The sequence below is a fragment of the Mesoplodon mirus genome (assembly GCF_964341445.2).
Source record: "Mesoplodon mirus genome assembly, chromosome: 6".
Classification (NCBI taxonomy): Eukaryota; Metazoa; Chordata; class Mammalia; order Artiodactyla; family Ziphiidae; genus Mesoplodon; species Mesoplodon mirus.
Window position 1 is genome coordinate 59,314,550 of NC_138982.1, and position 16,333 is coordinate 59,330,882.

At 41.7% G+C, this 16,333-nt stretch overlaps 1 protein-coding gene across 1 annotated transcript in view; it reads left to right on the forward strand.

Moving 5' to 3' along the window:
* The window catches only part of SLC7A14 (solute carrier family 7 member 14), a gene marked incomplete at both ends in the record, with an annotated part of 70,163 nt that overhangs the window by 17,546 nt on the left and 36,284 nt on the right, over positions 1-16,333 (forward strand). The window contains 2 exons of the mRNA XM_082625735.1: positions 12,133-12,369; positions 13,955-14,172. Coding sequence (XP_082481861.1) covers positions 12,133-12,369; positions 13,955-14,172 — 455 coding nt within the window. The remainder of the gene's footprint in view (positions 1-12,132; positions 12,370-13,954; positions 14,173-16,333) is intronic.

Here is a 16,333-nt window from a genome sequence, read left to right on the forward strand (position 1 = left end):
GCGGAGCACGGGCTCCGGACGCGCAGGCCCAGCGGCCATGGCTCACAGGCCCAGCCGCTCCGCGGCATGTGGGATCTTCCCGGACCGGGGCACGAACCTGTGTCCCCTGCATCGGCAGGCGGACTCTCAACCACTGCGCCACCAGGGAAGCCCTAACCACTAGATTTAATCTTCCCAGGCCCAAGTACACTTTTAAAAAGTACTTATGGGCCTCCCTGGTGGCGCAGTGGTTGAGAGTCCGCCTGCCGATGCAGGGGATACGGGTTCGTGCCCCGGTCTGGGAGGATCCCATATGCCGCGGAGCGGCTGGGCCCGTGAGCCATGGCCGCTGGGCCTGCGCGTCCGGAGCCTGTGCTCCGCAACGGGGGAGGCCACAACAGTGAGAGGCCCGCATACCGCAAAAAGAAAAAAAAAAAAAAAAAAAAAAAGTACTTATTTGTCTGATGGCTTTCTTTGGTGGAAAGAAGAGGGAAATGTATTTCTCGAGTGCAGAAACCCTTCTCTACCTTTCACCTACCGCCAGCGGGATCTCTCTCCTTTACACCCTCTTAGGGTGGAGAATCTTTGCTTCCTAGTCCTGAGAAGGTACTAGAGAACCAGGGTGGGCAGGCTGTGAATGACAGGATGACATCAGACGGGGAGGAACATGTAGTGATCATCTTAACTCTTGGGCAGCGCTGTCTTAGGTACAAGTTAAGAAAGTTCAATATTGTTTGTAGGCTCCCTGGAAGTATCTAACCGAAGCCTGGCCTATTATACCTATATATGATAGGACCATAGACTCTCGGAGTTAAAAAGAAATTCACACTGAAAGGAACCAAACTTTTCTGAACCTCAAATCACACATTTGGGGTACTCACAAAGGGAAGGATAGAGAATGTTTCAAATATGGAATCTTCTGGTATCTTGTCCCAACCCACTTTTCAATGTGTAAATCCTAAGTTTGACTGCTCTTCAGGCTGGGAATTACTCAATTTTACCAAAAGTAGCTCTAGGTATGGAAGTAAAACAGAACACTAGGGATATTACAAAATAAGAACAGGGGTATGTTTACAATATACTTAAAAGGTAGATAACCGAAAAGGATATCAGAGCTGCAGGCTATGAGGAACCATTCCTGTTTTCTCTAGTCCTGCAGAAATGAATGCTCCATACTGCTCGAGGACTTGCCACCTCTGAACAGCCCTAATGGGAAAACTTCCGTCATGTTCTCTGCAGCACACTGTCGCTCGTTGATGGCCATCTGCACCCTGACATTGTACTCTCTATTGATTTTCTCCAGCTACGCGGTTATACTTTTTTTTTTTTTTTTTTGCGGTACGTAGGCCTCTCGCTGTTGTGGCCTCTCCCGTTGCAGAGCACAGGCTCCGGATGCGCAGGCTCAGCGGCCATGGCTCACGGGCCCAGCAACGGTTATACTTTTGGAATCAATATGCCTCTCCCTCTCCAACCACTTGATGAATAGCCAAGGAATGCAAAGTCACTTTGATAATAGCATAAGGCAAATATGATTGGGAAGGTAACTCTGGGGCAAGAAATTTTTGAAATGCCTTACTAAATTGAGTAGAGATTGTTTATAAACTTCTCTCACATTTAGAATAGTGATTCTCCATCCTAGTACACCAAATCAACTTTAGATAATAAATACACTGCAATTCTTTTTCTACTATTCTGCAAAGCAAACTAGAGATAATGTTACCTTCCTAAATACTAACTTTAAAAAAAAATCACCATGCCTTCTGTATAGAAGATAAATGAAAGAAGAGTAATTTCTGATAAAAATAATATATCAGCATGTGAATGCTGGGGCATAAGTACATTAGGGGACATAACAGAGTTGTCGGTTGCCTGCCGTCATTTGTAGAACCACTATGAATGCAACTGCTACAAATGTACCTTCACATAGGTGTGCTGTTTGGTTCTCAAAGACCATGAGTCTTGAGCTGCTGCTGACGTGGTTTTCCCAAATGATGAGCAACTCCTGGTAAATTTTGAGACAAAACAAATTACAACTGTCCCTCAATTTACCCAGTCGTTACATCCCAGGAAAATTCAATGTATATAAAACCATACCAAAAAAATGCTTTTTGTTATATGTAAAATGAAGATAGATTCAAGCTCAGAAATAATAAACAGGTTTTGTCTTACATGAATGTCCACTGGGACCTTCGGAATCATGTAAGACACAGGACAATGCCTCATTCAGTGGGACAGTCCCACACATTGCAGAATGTCTAACAGCCCAGGCTCCCACCCATTTAATGCCATGAGTGCCCACAATAATCATGTGAACCACAGGCACCCTCATAGATTTCCAAAATTTCCCCTAGGAGGCAGTACTACCTTTCCTGAGACTACTGGCTTGCAGTATTTCCTACAGGGTTTCCCCCATTGACCCAAATGATTAAGAGTTGCTTCTAGCTGTAAAACCAAAGAACAATAGCATGAGAAGGTAGCCTGAAGCTCATCTAGTTGACCCCCTCATTTTACCCAGGTGAGGTAAGTAACTTGCCTTTGGACACTCGGTTACCACATAATCTAGGATGAAAAACAAGGCTTCCCTTTCCGTGGTTTTTATTTCTCATTGAAATTAGAAAGATACCCTTGAATGTGTCTCTCTTACACATGAGATAGTTGAAACAAACATTGAATGGCTGACAACATTTTCCAGTTTTTTTCCAGAATACTTGGGGTTGAAATCACTCACTCCTCACCACTGAGCTTCAGTGCCAAGCTGTAAACTTTCTAGTGTCCAACAAAAGCTTGGATTCTTGCATACAAATAAATTAGAAGTTTTCAAAAATAAAATCCCTCACAATGTGTTCAAAATGAGAATGTGTCCCAAAGAATGATTTATGGTAGCAGAAATTGTCTTACAGGGTTAGTGGCTAATTGATTGTCCCACTGTTCTCCCCAAACTCTAGTCATCAGGATCCAATCAGGTTTGGGGAAATGAGTGACTAAGATTCTATATGTTCCTGCACCATGCACAGCATAGGGCCTCTTCCTCCAATCCAGCAGATCAAGGGGTGGGTCCCTTCACAAGACCTAAAGAAGACTTGGCTCTTTGCTAATTACCCTTGGTCAGTGGGTTCTGACGGTGAATTGGATGTTTTTAAATTTAATTTGTCAGATCAAATATTAAGGAGAGAACGTTTGACTACCCAAACTTCACAATACTGGCTCTCCAAATTAAATTTGCAATCAAACTGATGCCAATTTCAAAAGCATTCCTTGCACAAATTCTACTTATAAGCCTTGTACATTATCAGGTGGTAAAGAAGGATGGAGAGATGAGGCCCATAGAATATAAGACTTATTGGGTATATAGAGATCGGTTCAAGATGGCGGAGTAGAAGACCATGCTCTCACTCCCTCTATCGAGAACACCGGAATCACAACTAACTGCTGAACAATCATCACCAGAGAAGATACCCCACATGCAAAGACAAAGGAGAAGCCGCAATGAGACAGTAGGAGGGGCGCAGTCACAATAAAATCAAAGCCCATAACCACCGGGTGGGTGACTCACAAACTGGAGAACACTTATATCACAGAAGTCCACCCACTGGAGTGAAGGTTCTGAGCCACACGTTAGGCTTCCCAACCTGGGGGCCTGGCAACTGGAGGAGGAATTCCTAGAGAATCAGACTTTGAAGGCTAGCGGCATTTGACTGTGGGACTTTGGCAGGACGGGGGGAAACAGAGACTCCACTCCTGGAGGGCACACACAAAGTAGTGTGCATATCGGGACCCAGAGGAAGGAGCAGTGACCCCATAGGAGACTGAACCAGACCTACCTGCTAGTGTTGGAGGGTCTCCTGCAGAGGCGGGGGGCAGCTGTGGCTCACCAAGGGACAAGAACACTGGCAGCAGAAGTTCTGGGAAGTACTCCTTGGCGTGAGCTCTCCCAGAGTCTGCCATTAGCCCCACCAAAAAGCCCAGGTAGGCTCCAGTGTTGGGTTGCCTCAGGCCAAACAACCAACAGGGAGGGAACCCAGCACCACTGATCAGCAGACAAGCGGATTAAAGTTTTACTGAGCTCTGCCCACCAGAGCAACAGCCAGCTCTACCCACCACAAGCCCCTCCCATCAGGAAACGTGCACAAGCCTCTTAGATAGCCTCATCCACCAGAGGGCAGACAGCAGAAACAAGAAGAACTACAATCCTGCAGCCTGTGGAACAAAAATCACATTCACAGAAAGATAGACAAGATGAAAAGGCAGAGGGCTATGTACCAGATGAAGGGACAAGATAAAACCCCAGAAAAAGAACTACATGAAATGGAGGTAGGCAACCTTCCAGAAAAAGAATTCAGAATAATGATAGTGAAGATGATCCAGGACCTCGGGAAAAGAATGGAGGCAAAGATTGAGAAGATGCAAGAAATCTTTAACAAAGATCTAGAAGAATTAAAGAACAAACAAACAGAGATGAACAATACAATAACTGAAATGAAAAATACACTAGAAGGAATCAATAGCAGAATAACTCAGGCAGAAGAACGGATAAGTGACCTGGAAGACAGAATGGTGGAATTCACTGCTGCAGAACAGAATAAAGAAAAGAGAATGAGAAGAAATGAAGACAGCCTAAGAGACCTCTGGGACAACATTAAATGCAACAACATTCACATTATAGGGGTCTCAGAAGGAGAAGAGAGAGAGAAAGGACCCAAGAAAATATTTGAAAACATTATAGTCGAAAACTTCCCTAACATGGGAAAGGAAATAGCCACCCAAGTTCAGGAAGCACAGAGAGTCCCATACAGGAAAAACACAAAGAGAAACACACCGAGACACATAGTAATCAAATTGGCAAAAATTAAAGACAAAGAAAAATTATTGAAAGCAGCAAGGGAAGAATGACAAATAACATACAAGGGAACTCCCATAAGGTTAACAGCTGATTTCTCAGCAGAAGCTCTACAAGCCAGAAGGGAGTGGCATGATATGCTTAAAGTGATGAAACGGAAGAACCTACAACCAAGATTACTCTACCCGGCAAGGATCTCATTCAGATTTGATAGAGAAATCAAAAGCTTTACAGACAAACAAAAGCTAAGAGAATTCAGCACCACCAAACCAGCTCTAAAACAAATGCTAAAGGAACTTCTCTAAGTGGGATACACAAGAGAAGAAAAGGACCTACAAAAAAAAAAAAACCCAAAATTAAGAAAATGGTAATTCATATTGATAATTAAAAAACATTAAAAAATTATCATATCGATAATAAAAAACATTCATATCGATAATTACCTTAAACGTGAAGAGATTAAATGCTCCAACCAAAAGACACAGGCTTGCTGAATGGATACAAAAGCAAGACCCATATATATGCTGTCTACAAGAAACCCATTTCAGACCTAGGGACACACACAGACTGAAAGTGAAGGGATGGAAAAAGATATTCCATGCAAATGGAAATCAAAAGAAAGCTGGACTAGCAATATTCATATCAGATAAAATAGACTTTAAAATAAAGAATGTTACAAGAGACAAGGAAGGACACTACGTAATGATCAAGTGATCAATCCAAGAAGAAGATATAACAATTATAAATATATATGCACCCAACACAGGAGCACCTAAATACATAAGGCAACTGCTAACAGCTGCAAAAGAGGAAATTGACAGTAGCACAATAATAGTGGGGACGTTAACACCTCACTTACACCAATGGAGATCATCCAGAGAGAAAATTAATAAGGAAACACAAGCTTTAAATGACACAATACACAAGATAGATTTAATTGCTATTTATAGGACATTCCATCCAAAAACAGCAGATTACACTTTCCTCTCAAGTGCGCACGGAACATTCTCCAGGATAGATCACATCTTGGGTCACAAATCAAGCCTCAGTAAATTTAAGAAAATTGAAATCATATCAATCATCTTTTCTGACCACAACACTATGACGTTAGAAATCAATTACAGGAAAAAAAAATGTAAAAAACACAAACACATGGAGGCTAAACAACACGTTACTAAATAACCAAGAGATCACTGAAGAAATCAAAGAAGAAATTAAAAAATACCTAGAGACAAAGGATAATGAAAACACTATGATCCAAAACCTATGATATGCAGCAAAAGCAGTTCTAAGAGGGAAGTTTATAGCTATACAAGCCTACCTCAAGAAACAAGAAAAGGGCTTCCCTGGTGGCGCAGTGGTTGAGAGTCTGCCTGCTGATGCAGGGGACACGGGTTCATGCCCCGGTCCAGGAAGATCCCACATGCCACATGTCACGGAGTGGCTAGGCCCGTGAGCCGTGGCCACTGAGTCTGCGCATCCAGAGCCTGTGCTCCACAATGGGAGAGGCCACAACAATGAGAGGCCCCCATACAAAAAAAAAAAAAGAAACAAGAAATATCTCAAATAAACAATCTAACCTTACAACTAAAGGAACTAGAGAAAGAAGAACAAACAAAACCCAAAGTTAGCAGAAGGAAAGAAATCATAAAGCTCACAGCAGAAATAAATGAAATAGAAACAAAGAAAATAGCAAAGATCAATAAAACTAAAAGCTGGTTTTTTGAGAAGATAAACAAAATTGATAAACCATTAGCCAGACTCATCAAGAAAAAGAGGGAGGGCTTCCCTGGTGGCGCAGTGGTTGAGAGTCCGCCTGCCGATGCAGGGGACACGGGTTCGTGCCCCGATCCCGGAAGATCCCACATGCCGCGGAGCGGCTGGGCCCGCGAGCCATGGCCGCGGAGCCTGTGTGTCCGGAGCCTGTGCTCCGCAACGGGAGAGGCCACAGCAGTGAGAGGCCCGCGTACAGCAAAAAAAAAAAAAAAGAAAAGAAAAAGAGGGAGAGGACTCAGATCAATAAAATTAGAAATGAAAAAGGAGAAGTGACAAAGGACACCACAGAAATACAAAGCATCCTAAGAGACTACTACCAGCAACTGTATGCCAATAAAATGGACAACCTGGAAGAAATGGACAAATTCTTAGAAAGGTATAACCCTCCAAGACTGAACCAGGAAGAAATAGAAAATATGAACAGACCAATCATAAGTAATGAAATTGAAACTGTGATTGAAAATCTTCCAACCAACAAAAGTCCAGGACCAGATGGCTTCACAGGTGAATTCTATCAAACATTTAGAGAAGAGCTAACACCCATCCTTCTCAAACTCTTCCAAAAAATTGCAGAGAAAGGAACACTCCCAAACTCATTCTATGAGGCCACCATCACCCTGATACCAAAACCAGACAAAGATACTACAAAAAAAGAAAATTACAGACCAATATCACTGATGAATATAGATGCAAAAATCCTGAACAAAATACTAGCAAACAGAATCCAACAACACATTAAAAGGATCATACACTATGATCAAGTGGGATTTATCCCAGAGATGAAAGGATTCTTCACCATATGCAAATCAATCAATGTGATACACCATATTAACAAATTGAAGAATAAAAACCATATGATCATCTCAATAGATGCAGAAAAAGCTTTTGACAAAATTCAACACCGATTTATGATAAAAACTCTCCAGAAAGTGGGCATAGAGGGAACCTACTTCAACATAATAAAGGCCATATACAACAAACCCACAGCAAACGTCATTCTCAATGGTGAAAAACTGAAAGCATTTCCTCTAAGATCAGGAACAAGGATGTTCACTCTCACCACTATTATTCAACATAGTTTTTTTTTTTTTTTTTTTTGCGGTATGCGGGCCTCTCACTGTTGTGGCCTCCCCCATTGCGGAGCACAGGCTCCGGATGCGCAGGCCCAGCGGCCATGGCTCACGGGCCCAGCCGCTCCGCGGCATATGGGATCCTCCCAGACCGGGGCACGAACCCGTATCCCCTGCATCGGCAGGCGGACTCTCAACCACTGCGCCACCAGGGAGGCCCTCAACATAGTTTTTGAAGTCCTAGCCACAGCAATCAGAGAAGAAAAAGAAATAAAAGGAATACAAATTGGAAAAGAAGAAGTAAAACTGTCACTGTTTGCAGATGACATGATACTATACATAGAGAATCCTAAAGATGCCACCAAAAAACTACTAGAGCTAATCAATGAATATGGTAAAGTTTCAGGATACAAAATTAATGCACTGAAATCACTTGCATTCCTATATACTAACAATGAAAACTCAGAAGGAGAAATCAAGGAAACACTTCCATTTACCACTGAAACAAAAAGAATAAAATACCTAGGAATAAACCTACCTAGGGAGACAAAAGACCTGTATGCAGAAAACTATAAGACACTGGTGAAAGAAATTAAAGATGATACCAACAGATGGAGAGATATACCATGTTCTTGGATTGGAAGAATCAATATTGTGAAATGACTATACCACCCAAAGCAATCTACAGATTCAATGCAATCCCTATCAAATTATCAATGGCATTTTTTATGGAACTAGAACAAAAAATCTTAAAATTTGTATGGAGACAAAAAAGACCTCGAATAGCCAAAGCAGTCTTGAGGGAAAAAAACAGAGCAGGAGGAATCAGACTCCCTGACTTCAGACTATACTACAAAGCTACAGTGATCAAGACAATATGGTACTGGCACAAAAACAGACACATAGATCAATGGAACAGGATAGAAAGCCCAGAGATAAACCCATGCACCTATAGTCAACTAATCTATGACAAAGAAGGCAAGGATATACAATGGAGAAAAGACAGTCTCTTCAATAAGTTGTGCTGGGAAAACTGGAGGGCTACATGTAAAAGAATGAAATTAGAACACTCCCTAACACCATACACAAAAATAAACTCAAAATGGATTAGAGACCTAAATGTAAGACTGGGCACTATAAAACTCTTAGAGGAAGACATAAGAAGAATACTCTTTGATGTAAATCACAGCAAGATATTTTTTGATCCACCTCCTAGAGTAATGGGAATAAAATCAAAAATAAACAAATGGGACCTAATGAAACTTAAAAGCTTTTGCAAAGCAAAGGAAACTACAAACAAGATGAAAAGACAGACCTCAGAAAGGGAGAAAATATTTGCAAACGAATCAATGGACAAAGGATTAATCTCCAAAATATATAAACAGCTCATGCAGCTCAATATTAAAAAAGCAAACAACCCAATCCAAAAATGGGCAGAAGACCTAAACAGACATTTCTCCAAAGAAGACATACAGATGGACAAGAGGCACATGAAGAGCTGCTCAACATCACTAATTATTAGAGAAATGCAAATCAAAACTACAATGAGGTATCACCTCACTCCAGTTAGAATGGGCATCATTGGAAAATCTACAAATAACAAACGCTGGCGAGGGTGTGGAGAAAAGGGAATCCTCTTGCACTGTTGGTGGGAATGTAAATTGATACAGCCACTATGGAGAACAGTATGGAGGTTCCTTAAAGAACTAAAAATAGAATTACCATGTGACCCAGCAATCCCACTACTGGGCATATACCCAGAGAAAACCATAATTCAAAAAGACACATGCACCCCAATGTTCATTGCAGCACTATTTACAATAGCCAGGTCATGGAAGCAACCTAAATGCCCATCGACAGACAAATGGATAAAGAAGATGTGGTACATATATACAATGGAATATTACTCAGCCATAAAAAGGAATGAAATTGGGTCATTTGTAGAGATGTGGATGGATCTAGAGACTGTCATACAGAGTGAAGTAAGTCAGAAAGAGAAAAACAAGTATTGTATATTAACGCATATATGTGGAACCTAGAAAATGGTACAGATGAACCAGTTTACAAAGCAGAAATAGAGACACAGATGTAGAGAACAAACGTATGGACGCCAAGGGGGGAAAGCGGCGGGGTGGTGGGGTGGCGGTGTGCTGAATGGGAGATTGGGATTGACATGTATACACTGCTGTGTATAAAATGATGACTAATAAGAAAATAAATAAATAAATAAACATTAAAAAAAAGAATTATTGGGTAAAGATGTGGATCCTGCACTACAGAGAATAAGTTAGTTACCTCCTAAACCCTTCCTTATACTGCACTTAGAAAGAAACCTACTCTATGTGCAAACTCAACCCCCTTCAGGAGAAAAGAACACATAAGTTACACAAGTCTGCCAAGCATCCAAGAAAATATCACCAGGTCTCACACTCAGCACTTACACACTCTATACTTTCCTTATAGAGTTCCTCAGGCCTTCCTTCTGACACCACTTCCTCTTAATTTTAGACTCACCCTAACAATTTAAACATCAGGTGTTGGAAGCAGCAATTTAGAATAGGAGGAGGTCAGACTGCTCCATGTAAGCCTTGCGACAGCAACAAGAAGAAACAGCTGAGAGTCTGACCTCCAGGAAGTGGATGAAAACTATTTTACAAAGTGGAGGGAAGGGGGATGACATAGAAACTCAAAATAAATAGCAGCCTAGGCCATTCAAGGTAGGGACAAACAGCTTTGCTAGCCTTGAGAGCATCTCCATAATACAGGACAATACAGTAACTAATGTAAAAGAAAATTATGTTCAATATATTTTGTAGCAAAATTCCATATAACAATAGAATCTTAGATTGTCAGAGTAGAAAGACACTTAAGACAGCAGCCCAGCCTAATTCCTTTACTTTACAAGGAAGGAAACAGCGTATAGGGGTACACAGGTTCAAGGTAGAGTCAAGACAAGAGGGCAGCCCAGCTGGTCCAGTGCTCCTTCCACACGGACACCCTGACACTGATGCCACTGAGTGGAAGGAAAAGAGACAGTGCATCACTTTTAATCATTCATTGTGTCCATGCTTTTGACATCTCTCTTTTTGCTTCCTTGCATTGATTTTACTCCCTTCAAAAGGAGAAGAAACTTGTTCTCTTTAGTCACAAAAGAGTGAACAATTTTTCCCTGATCTGTGATGAGAGAACCTCAAGGTTGGCTCTTAACAAAATTGGGACTGAAAGTAAAGTTTACTTTGAGTTCCCTTCTACCTCCTCCTATATCCCATTCCTGGTGCATTTCCTCCAAGCTGTCTTATGTCTGTCCTTCCACTTGGTACCCCACCCATTGGCCCCAAATCCAGAGTTCCTAGTACAATGTAGAATATTCTCCCAACTTCCAGAAGTTTGGTGTATTCCCTGTCTCTTTCTAATTTGATCTCTAATTCTATAAAACAAAAAATGAGGCAATATACCAGTGTTTCTCAAATATAAGTGGGGAGCTTGTTAAAATGCAGATTCCTGGTCTCCATCTCCTGAAACTACAATTCAACAGATGACTCTGGTGGAAGGGGGCCCTGACCCACTTTGGAAAACACATGACTTCTGCTTGCCTCTCCAGCCTCAGACCCTCCTAGTACCCCCAGGCACATCCCACTCCACCCAAAGCTTCATACTGTCTCTCCCCACCATGTCTTTGCCTCATGTTCCACCTTCTGAGTGCAATTAATTCCTCCGTATACCTCAAAACCAGCTGAGGCATATGTCATACCTCTGCTCTCCTTGCTCCTGTATGTCTCTGGATTATTGAGCTTATACAGCCTATGATGTGAGCTGATTTCCTGGTATAGCTCCCCTTGAAGGCAGGGCCCTACCTTACTTGTCTTTTTTTAGTCCCAGCACTTGGCACCTTCCCAAGCACATAGTAGGCACTCTAAAAGTGTTCATTAAATTATCTTTTGTATGTGCTAAATTTCCTAGTTAATAACTAGTCATTTACTTATATTTGCATTGTTATTACCCACCCACCCACCAGTATAGTACAGGATTTTCGAGGGTTGCTTGAGGTATCACTCTCAAATGAGGAACACCTTTTGTAACAGGTAAAAATGAAAGAGAAGAATGCTAGCATAATCTAACCCTGGTGCCATCAATTGTGGGGTCATAATGAGTTAGATCCATGTTCACTCAGGATATCTGACACCTAAGGAACAATGACAGAGACACATACAATAACCGGGAGTTTTCCTAATGAAAAAGATCAGCTTCTAATAGTTCCTTAGAATTAGTTCTGGCATTCACTCAGGTTAAAAAGTTTTCCAGAAGTGAAGCTGGAACACATTAGAACTTTGAATTGATTCATTTATATAAAACTTTGCCTATTTGTTCTAAGATCCCAGAGATTTCCAGTATTTTCTACCCAAGATGGTTAACCACCAGAAGTTTAGCTCATCTCCTGAAATCCATCATCCATGTGTGTGTCCCATGCAGGTGTCTGCTATGCAGAGTTTGGAGTCCGCGTCCCCAAGACCACCGGGTCAGCCTACACCTACAGCTATGTCACTGTCGGGGAGTTTGTGGCGTTTTTCATCGGCTGGAACCTGATCCTGGAGTACCTGATTGGCACTGCGGCCGGCGCCAGTGCTCTGAGCAGCATGTTTGACTCACTGGCCAACCACACGGTCAGCCGCCGGATGGCGGACAGCGTGGGGACCCTCAACGGCCTGGGTGAGACTGCCACAGACTCTAACCCCAACATGCAAACTTGCTGAGTCAAATAAATGGGTTCCTCTTTCAGGATGCAATTTGACAAAATGTATCCAGGGCCTTAATACATCTTCTTTTGCCAAGTAATTCCCCTCTGAATCTAGCCTAAGGAAATTATTCTAGTTTCCATAAAAGCTTTATATGAACAGATGTTCATCACAGCTTTATTTATAATAACAAAAAATTAGAAAGAGCTTAAATATCCTACAATGATTACATAAACTAGGGCAGCATATTATATAGCTAGCAATTAAAAGGAAGACCAGGAAGACTGCTGTAATAGCATGGAATATGTTTTTGATGTGATGCTGTATGACAAAGGATACAAATTGGACGTGCATCATGTTAATAACTATATAAAAATAAAACGAATACAGGAAAAAGAACTATAAGGAACTTCTCCAGTGGTTTCCTTAGAACATTTTAAAAATTTTTCATAAATAAGCATGCATTAATTTTTAAATAACAAAATATATTTCTAAAAGAAACAGAATGGATGAGTAACCGAAATGAGTGAATACTAAATAATCAGAAGCTCATGTAACAAATACTTTGACACTTCAGGCTCTGAGCCTCACTTACCACCCACTTTCCATCCTGATGTCTGACTATCCCTTTACATTCAAGGGAAGCTAAACAGTAGTTGAGGAAGCTTTGGGGTCTTGCCCCAGAACTTCCAGGGACTAATTCAGTGGCTGCATGCAAGTCATTTGACTTTGGTGCCCTTATCTCAGAAGAACTGACCAAAATGCTGAGCACCTAGATACCATGAGAAGATAAAAAATATGAAGACCACATTTTCTCAGTATAATGATTGCATAGAATTTTAGGTCTGAAAGTGTCCTCCAAAACCAGGTAGCCCGCCCTTTCACTTTACAGATGAGGTCCGGAGAAAGGAGGCACTTGCCCAAGGCCACACAGCTGGTTACAGGCAAGAGCTCAGCTGAAATCCAGGAGCGTGACTGCTGAGGCAGTGCCGTCTCCATTCTATAGAGGGCAGGAGTCCACTGGCCAACAGACAAGACCAAAAAAGCGGGGCATGTTCCCCGGCCATCTTCTCCGCAACCACATTCACGCAAATGGAAAGAACACCCTTCTTCCAATAATTTTCAAAGACACGTATTTCTAAATTTGCTAACAAAGAGAAATTTATGGACTATAAACTAAACAACAATGAAGATAAAATAGTTCAAATAAACATGCATGTCAGATCCATATATACATCTGAATGTCCTGGGACAGTCCTGATTTTGGATGTTCCATGTGATGGTTCCATAGACACTGCTGTAATTGTCATATCATGTGTTCCAATTTTTGGTCCAGGATATTAGGCCGCCTCACCTATACACCAAAACCTTCCCATTTGCAAATAGACACCTGTGGACCACAGTGGAGGCGAACACACGCACACACACACACACACACACAGTTCCTTCTCCCTCCGTAACAAACTGACCACCTTTCTCTGAGCTGAGTGCAGATGCACCGGGGTAGGCCTGGGAGTTTTTCTCCCTGGACAATATTAGCTCATGTCTTTCCACTCTAGGGAAAGGAAAACAATCATACCCGGATCTTCTGGCTTTGGTGATTGCAGTCATCGTCACCATCATTGTCGCACTGGGGGTGAAGAATTCTGTGGGCTTCAACAACGTACTCAATGTGCTGAACCTGGCAGTGTGGGTATTCATCATGATTTCAGGCTTCTTCTTCATCAATGGGAAATACTGGGCTGAGGGCCAGTTCTTGCCCTACGGCTGGTCAGGGGTGAGTTCATTCCTAAATCCCAGTGTACCTGTTGCACGCTCTGCTTTCCACCCTGTGACAGTCTGAGACATATTTTCAAGAAAATGCTGTTTGTCTCATAACCTTCATGGCACTCTTTTCATCTCTTTTATCTGAATTTAATTGGAATGTTCTGAAGAAGTGGTTCTTTTTTATTTATTTGTTTCACAAACATTTGAGATCCTATTTTATGTGGAAAACAATAATAGACTTGAAGTTCGGGTCACTTGCAATATACCTAATATTACGCTAAGTGCTCCGCATATAATATCTCATTTAACCTTCCTAATAACCTTGCAAGGAGGATATTTACATTCTGGTCTTACAGATGAAAAAAACTCATACTCAGAGAGGTCAAATGGCTTGCTATTAAGCACACAGTGTAAGTGTCCAAGTCAGGACCCAAAGCCAGGACTGTCTGACTCCATAGCCTGTACAAGAACAGCTCAGTCCTACAGAATCTCTCTACAGTCTATTCAGACAGTCCGTAAGTACACAAGGCAGTAAAGGAGGCCGGGAGAGTGGGCGGGTGAGGAAAGCATGAGTGTTGCCTGGGTATGGAAAAAGAAAAGAACAGTTTTCAAATCTAATCCCAACATTTGGCCCAAGGTGGAGAGTCCTGCTGGGGTCTGAGAGCAGAGAAGCCCACCTGGTGTGGTCTGGGGGTTGGCAAGAGAGTGCGCTGGACCAAAAGGACATTTTCAGATCTCATCCCTGTGATCTGATGGTGTGGTTTATGCTGAAGAAAGATGGGAAGGTCCGAGTGGCAAATTCTTTATACTGAGAAGTACTAGTTCTAAGTCGCACCTGGATTCTTTCTCTAGCACGACTAAAAATGCTTACTTTATGGATTTATTGGTAAAATTCACCAGCTCGTTCTTCTTTTTTTTTTTTAAATAGTTGAATATAAATCAGAGAATTTTGAGTTAGAAGGGATCACAGAGGTCACCTGATCCCATCCTCTCACTTAACAGGTAAATAAACTGACGCTGGGAGAGGCACACCCACCCAGAATCAGTGACAGAAGCAAGTCCAGGATTCCACCAGTTTTGCTTTTGTAGTTTTTGCTTACACTGGTTTTCCTCCAAGAGGTCCAGGGACCAGAAATAGCTCTTGGAGAACACTCAAAATAATTTCTGTGTATTCTAAACCATGCCACGCTGTTCAATGCAGAGAAACAAGCAAGGAAGCAATTTAAGCCAAGGTTTCTAGTCTTCTGCTTATCAGTAAGAATTTGCAGAGTTCATCCCTCCCCCTTGAAGTGAATAAATCCTAAAACTGGTTAAAACCAGAAGAAGAGACAAAGAAACACTGTTAACCCCATTCTGGATTCCCAAGTCTATATTTTCTTATGATACAAATCGTTCCCTTCCTATCAAATAAGAAAACAACAAATTGTAATAATGAAAAAGAAAGAATGTTTTCCCAGAACTCAACTGCATTTTCATCATAGCACATGAAAATGTTCTCACCATTTTCTTAACAATGTAAGAAATTACTGGGTCATGGACCTACTACGAGACTTTGGCCAACAGTTAACTTCTGTGCTTTCAGGTTTTCTCATCTATCAAGTGGTAAAACTAATGACAACCAAATGTTTGCAAAACAAGAATAAAATCTTAGATGTTTTTATGTGCACACTGTGTGGTTAGCAACAGCGATTATGACAGGAGGAAGGAGTTAGAATTTACCCACTACCTGCTGGGTGCCCAGCATTCTGCTCTATGAATATTATCTCACTCTTATAACAAAACTTTAAAGCAGGTGCTGCTATCCCCAACTTATAAATAGAGAATTCAAGGCTCAGAGAAGCTGGGTAACTTGCCTAAAGTCACTTAGCTAGTCGGTGCCAGGACTGAAATTCCCACCCAGGTGTGTGGCTCCAAAGTGCCTTCCACTACACTGAGTGCCTTATGTATGATGACCCCTCCCTTCTGAGCCTTCTTTAAAAAAAAGTAACAATGTAATTAATCTGACATGTTACATTTTCATTTCCTTCAAGCCTTCACAAAGTCTTGGGGTCTTGGAGCTAGAAGGAGCATTAAGATGGGGGCATAGTTAAGCCGGCCCAGGCCAAATGTGCATTTTTACTGAGACATCATATCAAAGCAATTTGAAAACTCTTCTTAATTACTCAGATCAT